Source organism: Manis javanica, chromosome 12, assembly GCF_040802235.1.
Source record: "Manis javanica isolate MJ-LG chromosome 12, MJ_LKY, whole genome shotgun sequence".
Taxonomy (NCBI): domain Eukaryota; kingdom Metazoa; phylum Chordata; class Mammalia; order Pholidota; family Manidae; genus Manis; species Manis javanica.
In genome coordinates this window covers 39,035,512-39,056,942 of record NC_133167.1, presented here as the reverse complement: position 1 = coordinate 39,056,942, position 21,431 = coordinate 39,035,512, and the positions used below count along the sequence as shown (strand labels likewise).

Sequence of the window (21,431 nt, the reverse complement as noted above, 5' to 3'; positions counted from 1 at the left end):
TGCACAGTTATTCTTCTATACTTTCCTCTCCATTTTAAAGTAGAATGCGTTTTTCTCAACTCACCTGTGACCTGAATAATCTTCTTTACATGGATAAAGCAAAGCACGAAGGACACCTGGTCATGGCTACACAAGGGGCAGAGTGGAGCCAAAACACCTGCCAGTCACATCTTTGTACTCCATTCTGTAGTTCTCTAGTGCTTTTGATGAGGTCTTCATTGAGATCTTCTTCCCCAAGTACTTAGCACACTTAAAAAAGCATGTGTAAGCAATATACACATTCCATTTGATCTGAAAGTGAGGCCCTTGTGGGATACAAGTAGCATCTCTTCCCCACCCATAGCCATACGTCCAACAGGTTAGTGATGCCAGTTGTGCAGAGTATGAATGGTTTGCTGTCAGGCATCAGTAGCAGCCATTTTAATGTTGAAACAGTGAGGCTCAGCACTGTGAGTGACTGTTTTTGTCAACTTAATTCAATAAATACATAAATGCTTCTGCAAAGTTTAGGACTATGAAAGTGAGAGGAGTGGGAAGAACTTGAAAATGTAGGAGGCAGAAAGCAAAATAGAAAAAGAGAGACGATATACAGAAAGAGAAAGGGGGAAAAGGTACTGCTCATTGGGCTTTGGAGTCAAACAGAAAGATGGGTTCAAATCCCAGCTTTATAGTTTCCCAACTCTACTTTTTACTTAATAATAATGGTGGTTACTGGCTTGTGTTCTTCTGTGCTTTTAGTTTTAGACCATGTTTCCTCTGTAGCACTGAGACTGCAGTGTATCAGTTAGGATTTGGTTTGGCTGCATCGTGACAAAGACCCACACAAAGTTTAATGTATGAAATTTCATTTTCTCACATGAAGAAGTCTAGAGGTAGACAGTCTTGGGCTTTTAAGATGGTTGCTCAAATTGTGAGAGCCCTGACTCCTTGCAGTTTTTTACTCAGCCATCCTTCATATTCATGGTTCAGTATGGCTGCTGGAGTTCCACCAATTACATCCTTGTTTCAGAGAACAGAATAGATGAAGGACAGAAGAGCTTAATGTAAAAATTTCCTTATATGAGGGTTTCCCAGAACGTCCATGTAATACTCTGTTTATGTATCATTGGCCAGAACTTAGTCTAGGCTACACATACCAGCAAAGAGCCTGGGCAGTGTAGTTTTACTGGTTCTCTATTATTTTGAGCTATGTATATGTAGCAAGAAACACTGTGATTCTCTGAAAAAGTCTTAGATGTTAACATTGTAATTATTAGCAATAATAGTAAGTCACATTAAAAAAGTCACTATGTTCAAAAATTGATGTGAACCATTTCATTTAAGCTTCCTTTGATGTAGATGTTTTTATCCTCATTTTACAGAAAATAAATTGTGGTTTAAAACATTAGTCTACCCAAGATTGCATCTCTAGTAGGTGCTGGAGCTAGAGCTCAGAACCAGGCTTGTCTTTTTCTAGTTCCCAATTACTTTATCCCACTTTGAAGTTTTAAGTAGGTTCATATCTACAATGGGATATTACAAACATTCTCTTCTGTTAGTAGTTTATAGTCTTTAGCTCTCTGTATCTTTCATCCAGCACGTGTGCACACATGCACTTGGACACACACACACACACCATTTATTTTTTCAAATCTTTGTACTTCTACACCTACATAAAAGAATGTAACTTTTAATACCTGATTGATCATTGTGGTTTTTCCTTGTATATTTGGTTGGATATTAGTATATTAGAGTTTTTGGCAATTTATGATTTACTGAGTATCCTCTCACCCAGGTGTAGCCCTAAAAGCTACTGGGGACAACAGGGTAAGAAAGAGTCCGTACTCTCAAGGAATTTATAGTATAATTCTTTAGAGAACTGATATTAGACAAGCCTCTTAACATCAAATTATACTGTGACACTACATGTAAATCACAGCTGACCTAGATGAACACACCCATACTTACAATTACAAGTGCATCACTGCTGCCTCTAATGGCCACCTGTCCCTTTAAAACATTCCTCAGAAATTACGTAAATAGGGAATTCTATTTTAGTACTCTTGGTATTTTTGCCTTAAAGAACATGGCCTATATTATTGTTTTGGTGCTAAAATCTTAACCATAATTTAAGTAAAGAAGATATGGGTTTGATTATAATATCTGTTATTTTGAAACATCCATTTGTAAGTATAATTCATTCCTATTTTATGACATTTTGAATAGTGGCAGAAACTATATACAAGTGTATAAGGACCCAAATCAAGTGGGAACCAGTGTGATATTTGGGACCAGAGCCTGCTCATTCAATCCCATGTAGGGTTTATCACTGGTGTACATTTTTTACAAGATCAGAGAAGAAAGATGTTCCATCTGACAGGTTAGGAAAAAGAGAGCATTACCTAGGGATGTGAGGTTGATGGCAGCATCTCCTGCAACCATTCATTTAATTCATTCTTTGTACCTGGACGTTGGATGTTGAGAGAAAGGGTGGCCAGGATTCTCATTTTGCACATTTCTTTGTTGTTTTCCAGTCCATCTACTGCTTAAAGTTACTTCTTTACAAATAAGTCATTTTTTTCCCCCATTTGGGAGCTACTTACAAATTATTTTGCTCTGTTTTCTGATTAGGTATAAACAGAAACATTCTGTTTCATAATGAGAAGGTGATTTTTTTTTTGTAGGTATAAATACACCATCTGCCCCTGAGATTAGCCTAGGTGTGTTCATTCCTAGTCTTTAAGGTCCTTTGTTAACTGAGCTCCATCAGTTTGAGAAGTCAGCTCTTTTTTGCTTAGGTTATTTGGCTTGTATCATGTGCCCTGACACTTGATTTACAGGTAATGAGTCTCTCCTGGCTCTCCTAATAGTCCCTTTTGTCTTTGATGACCTAATTAGCTTTATCTGGTCATGGAAAACTTACAGTTTCTTATTTTCCTTGAGATAATGGGCTTCATTATTGCCTTGAGTGAATTTTATTGTGAAGGCTTGTATCATTTGGCTCCTAATGATAATGATAAATAGCATTTGTGTAGAGCTTTAGAATTAAAAAGAGTTTATGAAGTCTTTTCTATATCATAGTATGCAGTCATTACTGCTTCACTGTGGGAAATGGCTTATGCTCATTCATGATTTCATGTCACCAGGGATTCTACAGTAAACATGATATATTTGGTTTCTTTCCTCCTATCACATTTTGGAGGAGAAATGTTTATTAGGAATGAGGGTGACATGTTTTTATCAGAAGTCTGCAGCTCAGAGAACTTAAGTGGCTTGCCCAGAGTCACTGTATATGATAGAATTTGTATGAATATAATGTTAATGATTAAAGTGGAAAGGCAAGTAGGAAAAGGAGATTCTAAGTCTTGGAAAACTGACCAATGAATTGGAATGCTTTTTCTTTAGGTAATGGGTAGCCAGGAGGGGTTCGGGATCAAAGCATTGATGCAGTCAAAGCTTTTAGAAAGCATATTCTGGTAGTGAGATGCCAGCTAAAGTAATGAGCTTGTGGAGGTGTGAACAACTGAGAAACTATTCATATTTCTATGTGTAAGAGAGAGCGCTGAAATAATGAGATGGCAGTCAGGCTGGGACTGAGATAGAGGAAGCACTACAGTGGGAAACGGGGAGGACGTGGTGGCCTACCGCAGATGAGAAGGAAAAGAGAAGTCAGTGATGTTTGAAGTTTTAGGTGATGAGAACTTCATGATCGCCATGGATAGCAGTAAGGGCTTGAAGACCATCGGTGAAGAGAAGTCAAAATGTCTAGTCTTGTGGCTTCTTTCTAGGTTCATATCTTTGATGACTATTTCTTAGAGTCTTTCCTAAAACCAGGAATAGTGTTCCTTCCCCCTGATCTCTTTATTCTGGATCCAATCTAAGCATGGCTTTCTCTATATTGGTCTGTCCTGAGAGGGTAAGGAGAAATTCCCCCAAATATCTAAATTTATGAGAAAAGGGAGCTAAGATCATTACTCAAAAGTGGGTCTTTTCCTGAATGTGTGAAACAATAGGTCAGCTGAAACATGTACATGGTGTGTATCATCTATTGATTGCATGTATTGTTTCCTAGGCCTTTTTTGTCGACCACAACTCCCGTACCACCACTTTCATCGATCCCCGGCTCCCCCTGCAGAGTAGCCGACCCACAAGCGCGCTGGTTCATCGGCAACACCTGACGAGGCAGCGCAGCCACAGTGCAGGCGAGGTGAGTCCCGGGCCCTGGACACTGACTACGGGCTGACAGAGCTACGAGGATGGGGCGGTGCGTGAGGCTGTACTGATTTCTCATTGTTCTGTTTTTCCAGTTTGATTCAGAGACTATCCTTAGAGGCTGAGAAGTATTGGAATGTTGACAGGGCTTCTCTGGAAATGCAGACAGCTTAAATAACAAATTTTAAAAACAGGATAATATGAGGAAAGATTGAAGAAATTAGAGAATTTTTTTTGACTCAAATAATGATGAGAAAGAATTCATAATGTAATAAGATGTTCAAGAGAGGAAGACGGTGAGCCTTCTCCACGCCTGAAGGCTGCTTCCCAGGAAGAAATGAAAGTAATTTAGTGAGCTAAATTTCACATAAATACAGGGGAATTGTTTAAAGGAGGGTTGCTGGATCAGATTAAAATCTTTGGCCAATCTTTGTGGTGTCCTCACTAATATTCTTTAAAATTAGAATATACCTGAAAGTTGATAGAGACTCTCGGTTCCCAGAGGCAATGGCGGAATTAGGAATTGTGGAAGATCTACTGGGCTCAACTTTGCTAGTTTGCAGTGACCCATGGTAACCACATGAGGGCTCTCTAATAGCCTAACCAAAAAAGAAAGAAAGGAAGAAAAGAAAAAAGAAATGTTCCTGTTTCCCTTTTTCTTTAGCAGCTTAAATGAAAGGAATGTTTTTGCTTACATTTTTTCTCTTTAATATGGGCTTATGCTTTAAACATATATCACCACTTGATATACATTGTTTCTAAAAATTCCCTTAGACAAATAGAATTAAAATTCTTTTCCAGCATGCCTTTTCCACATCTATGTGCCTATTATATATTCAGCATTATATTGTAGGTCAAATATTTTTGTAGCCTCTTTTACAAGAAAAAAATTATGAATGTGATAAATAACTGAATTTAATTCATCAAAATTCCACTCTTGGAATTTCCCTTTGTAATTTACATACTTTAATGCTTTGTGTATTTGCTGGTTGTTAAGTGTAAACATAGACGAGTGTACATAAGCTCATATAAAAATGGTATATAAACCTATTGCAGGATGAAGTATACACAAAAATATTTGTTTTATGAGTAGCTAATAAATCTTTACCATGGTGTCATATAAAACATTCATAGTAAACTGGATGATACTAGCAGCATTCATCTGAAAAGCAGAACAGACTTCTCCCCTTCGGACTTGTATGTGATAGATAGCATTAGGGCTGTGTCTGACGATCACATGGCCAGTGTATTTCAGCCCCTTGCCTTATCTCCACTTCCCAATATGAAGCTGACTGTTCAAGCTGGTCAGTATTACATGCATGAGATTAATAGCTATACTTATATTTTCTTTCAACCCCACTATCTCAGAACTTGAATTATATTCCCAGTTTAGTAGTAGCCTGTTGTGGAAGAGGGATCCTAAGGTACACATTAAAATTTGAATGAAGATTTCTGTTTGTGTTGATGGAAACTGAACAGTGGAACAGAGATAACCCCATTCAACCCCAACAGTGTGAACCTTTGTGGGGAATGTACTTTCCTGCACAGCTGTCAGAAGCATGCATATCCTACAGTGCTATGCACATCTATCAGGACTTGCCCACTGTCTGACAGTCTGGTCTGAGGATGTGGGGTGTCAAAGAGATCTTTGGCTTTTCTGGGTAATGATGACACATGGCAACATACTGACGGGAGGGACAGTATATGTTGCTGTACTGAAATTACAAGTTCTGTGATTGACAAATAAAGTGTAATGTTTGAATCTTCCCCAAAGGTGGCTGACTTCTTTCCTCAAAGCCAGTAACTCAAGAGAAGCAGAGTGAGAAACTTCTAATTCCACCAACAAGTCTTTCCATCCACTCTCTTATACTCAGTTAGCAAATATTCCAGGTAGTAGTAATATTGGTATCTCTTCCATCCAACAGATGAATACTTACCAAACTCCTGTAGTGCAGAAACATGATGACTGGTGTGAGGGATACAAGTAAACAACATATATCTTTGTGAGGGATACAAGTAAATAACATATATATCAATATATATAAGGAGAGGAATAGAAATATGAAAGTAAAATGCTTGATCAGCTGTTAATAATGGCAGCTGCTTTAGAAATATACAAAAAGTGCTGCAGGAGCTCAGAGAAGGTTGTGTTTAACATCAGCTTGAAGGTGAGGGAAGGCTTCATTGAGGAGGGGCTGTTTGACCTGTGCTTTGCAGAATGAGTGAAAGCATTCCTGAAGGATAAGGAAACAGTGGGGGATGGGGATGATATTGCTAGTTTTAGGGCCTTTACAGAGACCCTCACCAGACACCTAACTGATGCAATATGATGAAATGGTTGTGCAGATTTGAATGGGTGGAGGTAAAGGTCCTATCTATGGAATTTATAAATCCAGTGTGTAATTTTACTTTTTGTTCTCTTACTGTCTTATACTCTTATTCTACTGTTAACTTAAAAGACTTCAGTAATATAGTGGGAGAAGCTAAACAGAAGCTAAAGCAATGTTAGAATTTTCTGGTAAGAATATTAATGGATATTTTTGTTTATCTACTTGCATGTATGAGTTTTTAGATCTATAATAGGTACAATAAATAATTCAGATTAGGGCAACCCTATTTAGCTCTTCCACATCTGCCATGATAAGCTCGCTGGTGTGGGAGGTTCAAACCAGAACTTGCTGTTGGACTGGGTGCTCTAATAGGCATGTCAAAATGCTTCTGAGGTGATAATACAGCCACTCAGAAACCGACACTAAGACTGTTCCTCTTCAGTCCTTCCTCTGCTGAGGCAGGGAATTCCCTGACCTGCCTTGGCCAAAAGAAGATATATCCTGGAGCTGCCCTGACATATTTTGTGCCCCCAGGTCTTCTGTCTGATTGCATTGTTACACGTCTGTGTTCCATCAAGGCAGAAGTGATTCTTGATGAACAGGTGTGCTGTTAAGCTTCTACAGTTCCAATAATTACAAGCAAATGAAAATATTCCTGTACCACTTGGTAAATAGTCACTGCCCTGCCCCCTTTCAAGAACATGGATGCACCAATGCCTCCCCTCCATTCAGCAACTAAAACAGCACTTTTGAGAATCCTGTGTCAGCTCCTCAGCTGACTTCTGTTCTGATCAGTTGGTAGTTAATGCTCGTTGTCAAGTATTTTGGACAATGTGGCTTAGCGTGCTGATTTAAAGCAGACTCTGTCTTGGTGTGGAGCATTAACAATGCTTGTGTTTGCAGGTAGGAGAAGATTCTCGACATGCAGGACCACCAGTTCTCCCCAGGCCTTCCAGCACATTCAATACAGTCAGTCGGCCACAGTACCAGGACACGGTTCCAGTGGGTATGTCATCATCCCTTTTCAGAAACCTTTATCTTTACTTTCCATAGCAGTGTGTACCTAGCATTCTGTGCTGATACTTCCCTATCGTCAGCCTGCTACGTTTGCCCTGTTGCATTATCCCTAATACATTTATTTGTCTCAATGCACTTATGTCTTATAAAATCCTATAAATTGAGATTTTTATGCTCCTCTTCCTTTTCTAAGTAGAGCTATTGTATTGGATGTTGTAGTTAAGGAAAAATAATATAAGGCAACTGTATTATGTGGTCATTTCAAATTAAGCATTTGGACAGGCAAATACTGAGTATATATGTAATACCTAGGACAGAATTTAAGTGGTGTGTAAGCCTGTAACAGCCTCACAAAATAAGAAAGCAAAAATGGCAAATTCTTAAGGGTTTTTGTAGCAAATATGAGGTAGCAAGATCCTCCAAAATTGTAAAATAAAAATAAATGGATTTGCATAAACAGACCTAAAGAACAACCTGAGTTGTTATTCACATGATGAGGGTAAAGTAAATTGGTTTTCAACCTGGAGCCCCTAAGGCTCATAGAATGGACAGGCTGGCGGGAGCCCATATGGATGCCCTGCTCCATCTTAAATTTGAGCCATTCTTGAACATATGGGACCACAACAAACTTAAAAGCTTCTGTACAGCAAAGGACACCATCGACAGAACGAAAAGGCATCCTACAGTATGGGAGAACATATTTGCAGACAACATATCCGACAGTGGGTTAACATCCAAAATATATAAAGAACTCACATGCCTCAACACCCAAAAAGCAAATAACCCGATTAACAAATGGGCGAAGGATATGAACAGTCAGTTCTCCTAAGAAGAAATTCATGTTCCACATCACTAATTATCAGGGAAATACAAATAAAAACCACAATGAGATATCACCTTACACCAATTAGGATGGCCAGTATCAAAAAGACTAAGAACAACAAATGCTGGTGAGGATGCCAAGAAAGGGGAACCTTCCTACACTGCTGGTGGGAATGTAAGCTAGTTCAACCATTGTGAAAAGCAATATGGAGGTTCCTCAAAAAACTGAAAATAGTAATACCATTGACCCAGGAATTCCACTCCTAGGGATTTACCCAAAGAATATAATTTCTAAGATTCAAAAAGACAGATGCACTCCTATGTTTATCGCTGCACTATTTACAATAGCTAAGATATGGAAGCAACCTAAGTGTCCATCAGTTGATGAATGGATAAAGAAGATGTGGTACACATACACAATGGAATACTATCACCCATAAGAAAAAAACAAATTCTACAATTTGCAACAACATGGATGGAGTTGGAGGATATTATGCTCAGAGAAATAAGCGAGGTGGAGAAAGACAAGTACCAAATGATTTCCCTCATCTGTGGAGTATAACAACGAAGCAAAACTGAAGGAACAAAACAGCAACAGACTCACAGACTCCAAGAAGGGACTAGTGCTTACCAAAGGGGAGGGGAGGGGCAGGGAGGGTGGGGTGGGAGGGAGAAGGGGATTCAGGGGTATTATGATTGGTGAACATGGTGTGTGGGGGTCACAGGGAAGACAGTGTAGCACAGAGAAGACAAGTAGTAACTCTGTGGCATCTTACTACACTGATGGGCAGTGACTGCAATGGGGTATGGGGAGACATGAATACAGGGGTGAATGTAGTAACCACATTGTTTTTTCATGTGAAACCTTCATAAGAGTGTATATTAATAATACCTTAATAAAATAAATAAATAAATAGTGCACCGGAAGCTTCAAAGAAGAGGTGACTAGAGAGGTGGGTCTTCAACAATACATGTTTTGTTGGGGTGAAATGTCTTAAAAACAAGAGGTAAGAGGTGGGAGTCCAGAGGAAATAATTCACAGAGATGTAAAAGCATGAGATAAGATGTTTTGAAGGAGCAGGGAGCTTGGCTCTTAGGGATGAAGATGTAGACTAAGTTAAGGCCAGACCGTGAGTAGAGCTGGAGAATTTCAAATTTTATTCTGTAATAATGTCAGACATCCTTTGGAGATTTTTTGAGAAGGTGGGGTGACCTGATTAGACCCGTGGTTTAGATGAAAACCTCTGGCATCAAGGTGGAGACTAGAAAAGCGGGGGGGTGGGGGGGTGCTCACTGGTCCCTTGCCTCACCAGTTAGAGAGGTTTTCAGTGCTTCCACAGTAAAACAATACGCAAGGACTAGGTTCACCAGGAAAGACCTAAAAAACTAGAAGCAGGGTTACTGACATGGAAATGAGGTTCACAGATTATAACATAAACGATGAACTGTCAGGATCAGGAATGGACAGGTTGACTGCTGAGAGGCAAGGCTGCCCCTGAAGCTTCCAGCTTGGCTGACAGCAAGAATGGCAACACCATTGAGAAGAAGAGTGTAAAGGAGATGCATTTAAAAATAAAAAGTGTTTTCCAGTTTACTGTGTTATTCATATACCAGACACATGCCCAAAACTAGACCAAAGATAAAAATTTGGGCTGTCAGGCTCAGTCAGAATGTGGGATGTAGCTATGCTGAAAACTGGTGGTCCCTGTCCTATGCTTTTTGGGAAGCAAAGAAAGAACCTGCCTGCTAGCTAGAAAGGGAAGTTACGGGGTCCCTCCTCAGAAGTCAGCCACCTGGCTGGCCATGGCAGAGAAGGCATGCCTGGCTCCAGGCCTCCCAGAGAAGCTGGGAAGGCCCGGGGAGGGCGGGCCGTGCCCTTGCAGCCTCTGAGCGGCTCCGCGCTGGGCTGTGAGCAGGCCCTGGCCTCCGGGACTGCAGGGGCACAGCATTGGCCACCACACTCTGGGTGCTGAGGGCGTGCAGAGCTGGCAACAGGGCAGCCTGAGCTCTGACAGATGGGGACACTGCAGCCCTGAACGGTCTGTGTGGTGGACTCGCTGTTCCAAACATCCCCAGCCTTCAGTAGGCAGCCCTGGGGGCTAGGAATTCTGCTGGGGGTGGTGTTGGGGCCATACCCTATGACCTTTGGCAGGGTCCCCAGACCCACCTTCTTCGCCCGCTGGTCCTTCCCATCCTGGACACCGCCCCGTCCTGCCAGGGAGTACCCTGTAGTCCCTGCACCTGCTGACTGCTCTGGTCACAGGCTGTTCCACCAGGATCCTGTGCCTTTACCAGCTCACTTTTCCATTGAGCCACAGAGGCGGTGTCCTTCCTCTCTGGGGGCGTCCTGCCCTCTGTGAACCAGAGGGACCCACCAAAGAAGCCCACGCTCTCGACTCATAATTCCAAGATACCGGGACACCCAAGAACCACAAAAATGGATCCTTCGGGGTGAAAATGTGCTCTCCCACCTGAGCAGGTAGTCGAGGCTAAGCAGCCACTGCCAGCCAGTGACCTCCCACTTCCTCGCCCTGGGGGCAGAGGTCCTAAGAGAGCCCAGAAAGGGGACGACGATGGGTTCTTCTGAAAGGAGGAGGATGGCGCAGAAGCCGAAGGGCAGCATGATGAGGACAGGGGCCCCCACAGCGGTGGGAGTACATCACCCACATCTAGGACCCTAGACACCCGCAGAGTTCCCACTTCCCCGGAGAGCAGTCCTGGGCCTCTGCACCATCGTAGGCTCCCAAAAGATGGCTCGAGAGAGACCATCCAGATGAGCTCCTCTTCTGCAGACCACATGGGCACCACTTCCAACCTGTCTGGAGGTGTGCTGCCTCCTCAGAAGCTCCATCCAGAGGCAGCAGTGCCCTCTGACCCAACCCGGTGCTGCTGCCAGCTTCCAGGGAGGTCAGCAGAGGAAGTGCCACATGAAGGTCATCAGCCGAGCCCTGCAGACCCACCAGCACCTGGGAAAAGGATGCAGGGCACGGAGCCTCCGACACCCCAAGGAGCTCCTTACCAGGACCTGCTCACAGAGGCCCTGCAAAAGGAAAATACCCATGCCTCTGATGCTGCCATTTACCAATGCTGTGAGACCACGGCGAGCTGCCGCCACCTCCTAAACTTCCTCACTTAGCTATTGTTGAGGATCCGGGCACCAAGGAGGACAGCACTGACTGTCGGAGAAACAACAGCATGGAAGTCATGGCTGACGGCAGTGCCCCTCAGCTGGCCCCTTCCTTCTTTCCACCTGCTCTGGAGCCTTCAGGCTCCCTGCCATCGACCAGTCACACCTTGGAGGTCCCTGCTGCCACCGCCAACTTGGATGGCCTGTCTGCCAGGTCTCTGATCCCACCAGTGCCACACAATGCTGTGGACAGCACAGCTGCCAACTCCAGCCCTACCTCTGATGATGGCACAATGGACAGGACACCACCTCGCAGGCTGTCATCTTCCGGTCTCCCCGAGTCCCACACAAGGCCTATGGCTGTTCATAGGGGCTTCATTTCCTCCTATCCGTTTAACAAAGTGGGCCTTTATTTTTCCAAGATTATGTATATATGTTATATATTCACATTAAACCTTGTTCGTGTTAAAAAGAAAAAAATTTGAGCCACTTGCCATTTGTCTATTTTACTTCAAAATATATTTTTTTGAGAAAAATTTTACCATTAAATGCAATATAATGTCTATGGCCTGGAGAACTTTGACAATCACTGGATAAGAAGAAATCTTGGGTCAAAGTCTAACAGTCCACATTTTATCATACCATTATTAGTAGGATACTAAATACTGCACATAGAATTTTAAAGTACTGTAAAATCATTACTCAAAAAGTTTCTAGTCTCTGATTGTAGATATAATGCAAAACCCATTGACATAATTTTAATTATAAAGGTGTCTCATTATTTGTACATGGTAAAATGTGTAGTTAGGGACACTTTGAGTTTGTCAATGGGATTTTATGTTAGCAGGTAGTATTTTTAAAAATCCACATTTAACTAAAACATGTATGTATAGGCATCATGGTGTGGCTAAAATTTGAACTGGCGAATGATTAGAGAATTATATTTCCTTTGACAAAGATCATTTGCTAGTTTAAGTAAGGCATGTTTCTTGATCATATTTATGAACACAAAAATGTTGACTGAACTAGGATCACTGATGTTTAAGAATTAAGAGTGATCTTTAAGAATTCACTCAGCTCTGTGATTTAAATATATGTGTATATCTGATAGATATATTAAGTATATCTATATATCTGATATATTAAATATGTATATTTATGATGATAAATGAATATAATCAAGATAGATCGTTTTAAACAAATAAATTTTCTTGACCAAAAAGGTATTAACAGAACCCTTAATGAATTTTAATGAACTATATTTAAATTTCTGTAGATATTAGCCAACCTTAGCCAAATAAGATAAATTTTTCTTCTAACTTATTGTGTACATAGATGGTGATGCTAATTGTGTTGTGGCTGTGGGTATCATTGGTTTGGTAAAGAGCTATGTGTGCCTTAATAGCATTTATTTCCACATAGAATTTGGGAATGGTTTGTCCTCTGCATTTTGTAGTAGCTGTTGCTAACAGCTTCTGCATTTTGGTGACTGTTGTTCTGCCTCTTTACTCCTCTGGATGGCTGATAGCTTTATCAGAAGATGACTTTCCATTTCTAACAATGGCTTATGAGGTTCATTTTGGTAAGCAGTAGCTTAAAATAATCAGTATCTAGAATCTTGTGATCCCATCTTGCAATTTGATATTAAGTGTGACTCATCAGTGAATTTAATGAGGGCTTAAGTCAGGCACACCTTATAGATCTTAGTCCAGTCAATATTCATATAACAAGGGAGACACAAAGTGAAATTTAAGCATCATAGTGACTCCAATGTACTATGACAGAGTTCAAGGAATATTAAAAAAGTTTTTTAAAAGTTTGGATTTGTACATCAAACTAATAACAAACTTTTTAAATATTGTTATATTTTCTGATCTTTCTCAGCTTACAATGACAAGATTGTTGCATTTCTGCGCCAACCTAACATCTTTGAAATTCTGCAGGAGCGTCAACCTGACCTTACCAGGAACCACTCACTCAGGTAACCATAATATTGGCATTTGGTTCCAGTTGCATTAGCCCTAACTATTAAGTCTTGAGTAACACTGACAATCATCTTGGAAATTCACTCTTTTTTTCTGGCTTTCTAAACAAAGGCATCTAGTGCAAAATACTTTATGTCATCAACACTAGATTATTGTGATCCTGGCTTTTCTCTGTTATAAGGCTTGAATAAGATTGACTAAAGAACCTAGAACCCTCCTTAAAGAAGAAATATGAAAAAGAAACAAAAATTCACTGCCAAGAATGCATCCTAGATGTGTTGATCATAATGAAGAACAGAAGGCACTAACGTTTTTGGATGTAGCTTAAGTAAACAGAAGTAAAACAGTTTATTAAATTGACATTTATAAAATTCTAGACTTCGTATTCACATTTTTCCATAATAAAAACACAGTAGAACTCAAGGAGGGAATTTGATCCTCCCCGCAGTCCAGCATTCCCCTGCATGAACTCTCTTTTCCAAACAACCCTTCAGTACATCACACACACAAAGAAGCCCAGTTTTACTTTCCTGAACACATGCTTGTCCTTTTTCCTGGCAAGATTTTCTCTTCTGCATTTGGCAACAAAGATCTTCCCTTTAAAACTAAATGCAAGCTGCCCCTCCTTGAAGCCTTTCAGCTCCATTGTGGACTCTTGCTGTCATGATCTAGGTGAGTATTTCTTAACTTTAGTGTTCTAAGCATCAGTGTAAATGGAAAAAAGTGTGTGTTTCTGCTGAGAATCCAATTTAACTCAAGCCCATTTGGTTTACATGTCACCTTTCCTTGCACAAGTATATCTGACCAATGGTGCCATCATGGCCCTTAATTATGCCACACTGTTGTCCTCAGGATCACCTGGGGAGCTTTATAAACTATGAAATGCCAGGTCTTGTCTCCCCAGATTCTTCCCCCTTTTCTGAATCCACACCCCTCTCCTCTCCTTGTAATTCTGATGGCACAGCCAAGTGTGATAACCTCTGGTCTAGACACTTAATTTGAAAATGAATTATATAATAAATTGTCCTTCATACTACTTTGGTTATGTGACTAATTTGACTTTCTAATTCTTTATGTTTTCTTTTCCAGTTAGCTTATAAGCTTCTTACACACAGGGATCTTTATTCAACTTATCATTATTTCTTCTCATTATTGCTTAAATATCTAGAATAGCACTTTGCAGAGAATGAAAAAACTACACACACACACACACACATATATATATACATATATACATACATATACGTATACATAAATGAATTACCAAACGGTCTTATGAGATTCTCAGTCTCTCATATCTCTTTTTTAATTGAGAATTGACTTGCAATTATATTAGTTTCAGGTGTACAACATAATGATTCAGTATTTGTATGTATTGCACAATGTTTGACACAATAGATCTAGTTAACGTCCATTGCCATACATAGTTACAAATTTGGAGAGGATGAGAACTTTTAAGATATACTCTCTTAGCAACTTTCAAATATGCCACACAGTATTATTAACTGTATTCACCATGCTGTACTTTACATCTCCATTACTTATTTATTTTATAACTGGAAGTTTGTACCTTTTGACTCCTTCACCCATTTGGCCCACATGCCACCCACTGTCAGTCTCTTGTATCTTTAAAGTTGCCATTGCCTCCTAAAATTTCTAAAGGCTAAAGCTATATGTAATTCCAAGTGTGACACTACAAACCTTGCTTATGCAGAAATCCCCATTTTGTTTTAGCTAACACCAAGCTGAAGTCTCAGTGATTTCCCATATTGACAAGCATGCTGTTCTGAATCAAAAAATTATGAAAATTATGCAAGCTATCATTTTGTATATTTGTACATTATGGCATCCACTCAATAATCCATGGTCTACTGGAGAACCTTATATAATAAATTTTAGTTAATGAAATTGTAGAAATGAGCTCTTCTGTTGTTTGATGAGAGATCTTAGAGATTCAGGGCCACAAAGCAGAGCAAACGAACAAAATCCCTCTGTTGCCAATCACAAAACAAGAGAATTTGTTTTCTCTCTTTTGTACTAATTCTAGCCCCCAAACACACACACAAACATGCACACACACTTCAATATCTGTTCTTCTGAAAGTGCTCCACCCTTCACAGAACAAGAACAAGAAAGAGGAAGCTTAAGTTTTCCACTTTTGCTTCACACTCCATTTTATTATTTACACCAATTTAACATATCTTCAAATCTCCACCATCAGAGAAATCAGATGATTGAATCTGCCTGAAAGGGGCATCTACCATTATCATTGTTCTTTAATGACTTGGAAGAACCTTAACAGATACTAACAGAGGGAAGAGCTGCAGGCCCCCCATTTTGTTTTTGTTTTTCTTTCTGCTTTTTAGTGTCTTAAAAGTATCAGTCTCCTAAAGATCGCTGAAGATTTTTATTTTTTAGTGACGTCTCGGGTCCTCAATTAAAAGCACAGTCTTTCTTCTAACATAGATCTCACATGGTGATCTGTTGCTAAGAAATTATTCAATAGGTTCTGAAATAAGTTTCCATCTTATTTCAGGACTTAAGTTTCCATTTACACTTTCTAAATAACTCATAGAATTTGAGCATAAAAAGCATATGCAGTCATAATAAGTAAAAGGAAGCAGGAACTTAAATCAATGAGATAATGCTCTTCCTCTTACACAGAATCATGTCACATTGCGCTTTTATTTTCTGAGAAGTTTTTGGTAGTTAAGCATTTTGCTTATCATTACAATATAACGGGAAGTTTGTACATCTAAGGGAACATTCTGTTTCATATAGTTAAAAACTGCATTGTAAGAAGCATTCCCACAAACACAGGAGTGGGGGACCGGTTGTGGGTTCTTCAGTCTCATTGAGTGAATTTTTTTGATAAGAGGTTTATTCATGAAATAGAGCCACATGTAATGGTGTGTCAAAGGTACCCACGGACCTTCTACTCACACCCTGCACAAGGCTTCCCTATACCAGCGTAGCTCTGTGTGTTCTTCCTCATCAGAGACACAGCCGCTTAAAGAAATATGCCTACTTAACTTCTCCATAATATAAGGAGGAAAAAATGTGAGCCCTTGGCAATTTCAAATAGGCACACCTTTTTACTTTGTGGTTTTCCTGTTTGCTTGATTCCTCCTAGACCAGAGAGTAGCAATCAGTTTATTAACTCACTGCTCTCTCTCACTTCATCTGTCGTGCAAATGTGAGTGCTATAAAGCTGTTCTCTTATTTTTTTTTTAAACCTCAAAGCTTCATTTCCTCAGTTAAGAGAAATCAACATCCAGAAGTCAGTACCAGCTGTCAAATGGGGAGTGTCCCCATTGGATTACTATATCCTACTATTGGTTCAATTGAAAGACAATAATCAAAGTAAGATTTTTTGTATGCTGTGCCATTTAAAAAATCTGAAATGTTCTAATATTTACCCAGAGGTAACCATATTCATTAAAAAAATAACCTTTTAACAATATTTTATAGTTGAACATAATGAATGCAAATTCAATAAAATTTTTGGTATTGGTATTTGTACATTGCAATATGTACAAGGATCTAAGTCATAAAACTGAATTAAAAGCTGCAAATTTCCTTCCAGTGTGGTATTAGGTAAGTAAATCTACTCTCTACTAGTTCAGCTTTCCCCAGACATCAGTGATAATTATTTTGGGCTCCAAGTTGATTCCTCCTTGAGTACTTCCTAAAGAAGTTCCCATGCCATGAGAGTGTGATCTGTGATAACTATTTTCCATTCTGAGTAAATTGAGCCATTCCATTTTTTATGTAACTAGTAAATCAGTAACTTTTAAGTCACGAAATTCTGAGTCACAAAAGATGAATGGGTATGTGTCTCAGGATTCACAACAGAAGCAAACACAGAGTGTAACCTTCTATTTCTTTCCATTATCCTATTTTAAGAGCCCTGAAATTTGTTACTGCTCTGTTAAACTCTTTTTTTTCATTTTAAAAATACCACATGCCATTATGAAATTATCAAACGATACTGAATTTTATGAAATAAGTTAGTTTCCAAAAGCTGGTTTCCATAAAACAAGCTCAATGTTCAAAACTTCTAACCTATCTCTTGTCCAGTTTTCGAGCAAGTGAGTTTTCCTACATTTAACGTTGGACTGGAAATATTAATCTCCCTTAGTATCTGAGCTATTTAGTCAGAATAAAATAAACTTGCCTTGGCCGATTCTTGTGCAGTTTCCTGTTGAGACCTCCACAGCCGTCTCTCATAGGCTTCTCCTAATCTACTTACTCCTCTCTCAGGTGTCTGGGACCAACATGATTTCTGTTGCACCAACTTGAAATGACAGGAAATCTGGATTGGATCAATTATTTTCATATGAACTATTTACATAGGCACAGTTATTGAATTTTTAAAACACCTGGTTAAAATAATTTGTTGATACCACATAGTAATGGTCACTGGAGAGACCTGCATTAATAATGGCTCTTTGAAACAGTAGAATATACATTCTAAGGGTTCAGGTTTGGGGTCAGACAGACCAAGTTTGAATTCTGGCTCTGCAGTTTACTCCCCAGGTGACTTTGAATGAAGGATTTAACCCCTCCAAGTCATGGTTTCCTCATCTATTAAATGGGATACCAATTTCTAACTTGCAGGGTCATTTTGAAGGTTAAATCAGGTAATATATTTAAAGCACTTGGTACTGTGTAAGAAGTAGTAAGCATACATCAAATTTAAGTTAGTATTATATTAGTAGTCTGTCTTTCACTTCTTTATGGCATCACAAAGACTCAGTTTAAAGTAATTTGCCCCTAAATTTACTTTGATTTCCAAACCCACTTATCCATAAGACTGATTGTGTATATATATATATATACACACACACACAGAGTTGTGTGATTCTGTGGTTATCATTAGAATGCAGGAAGGATCTCTTGAGTTCCATAATTAACTTCTGTGTAGGAACGTTTTCTAGTGTTGTACTCGTGCTGTTTCCTACTGAAAGCTTTGATGTAAAATCTTTTACACATACACCATGGAACCAGCCTTGACTGCTCCAGGGCTACACAGAAGATTGACCCTCTGGTTTAAGGTACAACAGAAATTACTGAGGGTCAAAACTTCATGGCAGCATCATTATGATAACGTTTCAGAAGCCATCCAAAGGTGCATTAAAACATCCTTTCAGGCAGCTCATCTTACTGTGTGTCCAATAGAGCTTTGAGATTTTCCACCTAGGACAGTATGGAACACAGATGCTTAGAACCTGTCTATCTTGTGGCTTTGCAAAAGCAGTAATTGCTACTCATGTTTTATTTGAATGGACATGCTAATTTATTCATATATAGGCTTTTGACATATACATCATATATAGGTGCATGTCTAGTTTTCATGTTTTCCACGCATGGAATCCCATAACTATTAACTTTGAAACAACTGAACAGCCAATCATTTAAGATAATAAAGGCCCCAAAGAGGAGCTCTCATAGCCAAAATTAGTTTGAATTCTTTTAAAATATTACATCTAGGTATTTGTTAAATCTTCGTCCCATAAATGTAGTTTCTAATATAACATTGAAATATTTCCCAAGTTATAAATATGTACATCCATTGGATATTTCAACAAAGCATTGTATTTCTTGCTAAAAAATGGTTCAGTCTTCATTTTCAAACCATTTCTAACATAATGAATAACAGTGTTTTAGGTGTGTCTGTTTCACTCCTGATTTTTGCTGTATTTTGTTGCATTTTCAAGGAAAGAGTTCAATTAAATGCATTCCTTCTTTAATAGCTCATTCAATATGCACTCCGTGTGGACCAAAGAAAAATATCAGTACTGAATCCAGCCTCATTGCTTTCCCCAAACCCCCAAAAATAACAAGGCATTTCTAAAATCAGAGAACAGTGAATTACCATTTGTGATAGCACAAAGTGGTCTTTAATGAAGTCTGCTTTTTACATGTTTGAATATTGAAGTGAAATTTGAATCATGCTCTTAACTTTGAAACTACATTGGGAGTTTGATAGGGATTGTTTTTATTTTTAAATTACTTTGGGTACAATTAAAATTATAGTTTCCTGTTTTTCCTCTACAAGTATATTTTTTCATTTATTCAACCCTTTCATTTCTTACTTGTAAACTTTTCTTGTTTATTTGTTGAGGACCTGAATGTTTCTTGTTTAGGTTTTCCCAAAGTAGCTTATGTTTTTCTTTCTGTTGTGGTAGACTTTTTTTTTTAGGCTTCTCACTAATGACTCCCAAAATGCAGGAAACTACTAGTTTTTGTAGTTCTATTTTCCAGAAATTAGTATTTCAGGTTCTTATTTCCCTTGCCTTGACATTTTATATCATTGTTTAGAAAATATTGCTGTGTCCCTACTTATCCCTTTAAATGCTAACTGGCTTGTCCATTCTTATTGCTTCACAGTAACCAATTTGTTTGTTCGGGCTATTTATTTGTTTGTTTAAAAATAAAACTACAGGCAGATAAAATAAAGTATCAATTCCTGAATATATTTTCAATTAACACATTTGTTATCGAATGCATAACAAAATAATTCATCAGAAAATCCCAACCTCTAGTTACACATCCTAGTACATTCATTCTAGGTATCTTCAGGATAATGATGGACTTAGGCTTCAAGCTCTTAGAATGCCTTAGGTAGGGTGTGTTATAAACGGATGCTTTTGTGTGTGTGTTATCTAAACTCCTTTTAGAGTCCAAAATGGTTTTGCTTTATATAGAATTTTGCCTTTTTGAGAATAACGTTTCCCATCATCCTTTGAACTATGAGAAATACAAAGCCTTCATATGTATTACCTCTTTGGTACTCACAGCACTATTTCAGTTGCATAGAGAGACCAGTATCTTATCTGTTGCATTCCATAGAAGTACTCAATAAATATTATGGAATTAGCCAAGGTAAATAACATGATTAAAACAAACTACCAACAACAGAAACCAAAAAAGGAATTGGTCACCAGGCGTCTAGTTTGGCTCTATTTTCAATTGATCATACTGTCTATTGAAAAAGGAATATACAGTTATGGGGCCTATCTAATTAAAATACTCAGTTAAAAATTAGTAAGTGTTACTCTGTAATAGGTTCCATACAAAGCATTTTATTTGCATTTGTTCATTTAATCCTTTCCATAACGTAGGCTTATTTCAAGGTGAAGAAACAAGCAAAGAGAGTTAAATAGCACTCTAAATTCTTAGCAAGGAGCTGATTTACATCTGTTTACAACAAATTTTGCCCCTAAACACATGGCTAATTGGTGTCACCTTCCATGTGCCCATTAGAATTATTTGACCATACTGGACCTTTATTTCCAAATCTAACCCATATAATGGAAGTGGAAAGAAAAGTTGATCTTTCTACCACTTGGCTCTACCCTTCAAGTCATACCATGCCCTATGACTGTGATAAAGAACATAAACGATCCATGCTAATTTTTCCTTTCTTGACATTACACCATTAGAGAAGTCATGGGGATTTCTAAAAATTGCCCTCAGGCAGTGTTTAAAACATACATGTTTTTGCAAGTGTACTGAACTGTATCTATAGGAATAATGTGTGTGCAGAGTCTGCAATCCAGAGAGTTTTGTGGTTTAGAGGCATTGTTGCTTCTGATTGTTTCTGATCACATGCCCTCCTTTACTTCACCAAAATGTAGGTTGGTTTCCACGAGAGTATTTTCTGTGGGAATTCCAGTCTGAGACCATGTACATCTTCCTCCGATGATCCGCTAACGTTGGCCTTCTGGGGGGATTCTGTGTGCTAGAGGACGTGGTTACAAAGGTCTAAGTATTATGGGCAATCCGAGAGACAGCAGCAACCAGGAACTTCTGGGGTTTTCACTACACGGCTTGGCATCTCATTATAACAGTTGCGAGTTTTCTTACTAAGAGATTATGTCTTTACCTATCATTGCATTTCCCTCAGTGGGTTCTGTTTCAGTAAATGATCTGATGGCAGCTTTCTGATTCTCT

The 21,431-nt window shown here is 38.9% G+C and overlaps 1 protein-coding gene across 6 annotated transcripts in view; it reads left to right on the top strand.

Annotated features, from left to right (window-relative positions):
- HECW2 (HECT, C2 and WW domain containing E3 ubiquitin protein ligase 2) overlaps nucleotides 1-21,431 on the top strand; it is a 344,914-nt gene that overhangs the window by 265,261 nt on the left and 58,222 nt on the right. For all 6 annotated transcript variants that reach the window (XM_073218419.1, XM_037009109.2, XM_037009108.2 and 3 more), the window contains 3 exons: nucleotides 4,052-4,186; nucleotides 7,425-7,527; nucleotides 13,372-13,468. In XM_073218419.1, coding sequence (XP_073074520.1) covers nucleotides 4,052-4,186; nucleotides 7,425-7,527; nucleotides 13,372-13,468 — 335 coding nt within the window. The remainder of the gene's footprint in view (nucleotides 1-4,051; nucleotides 4,187-7,424; nucleotides 7,528-13,371; nucleotides 13,469-21,431) is intronic.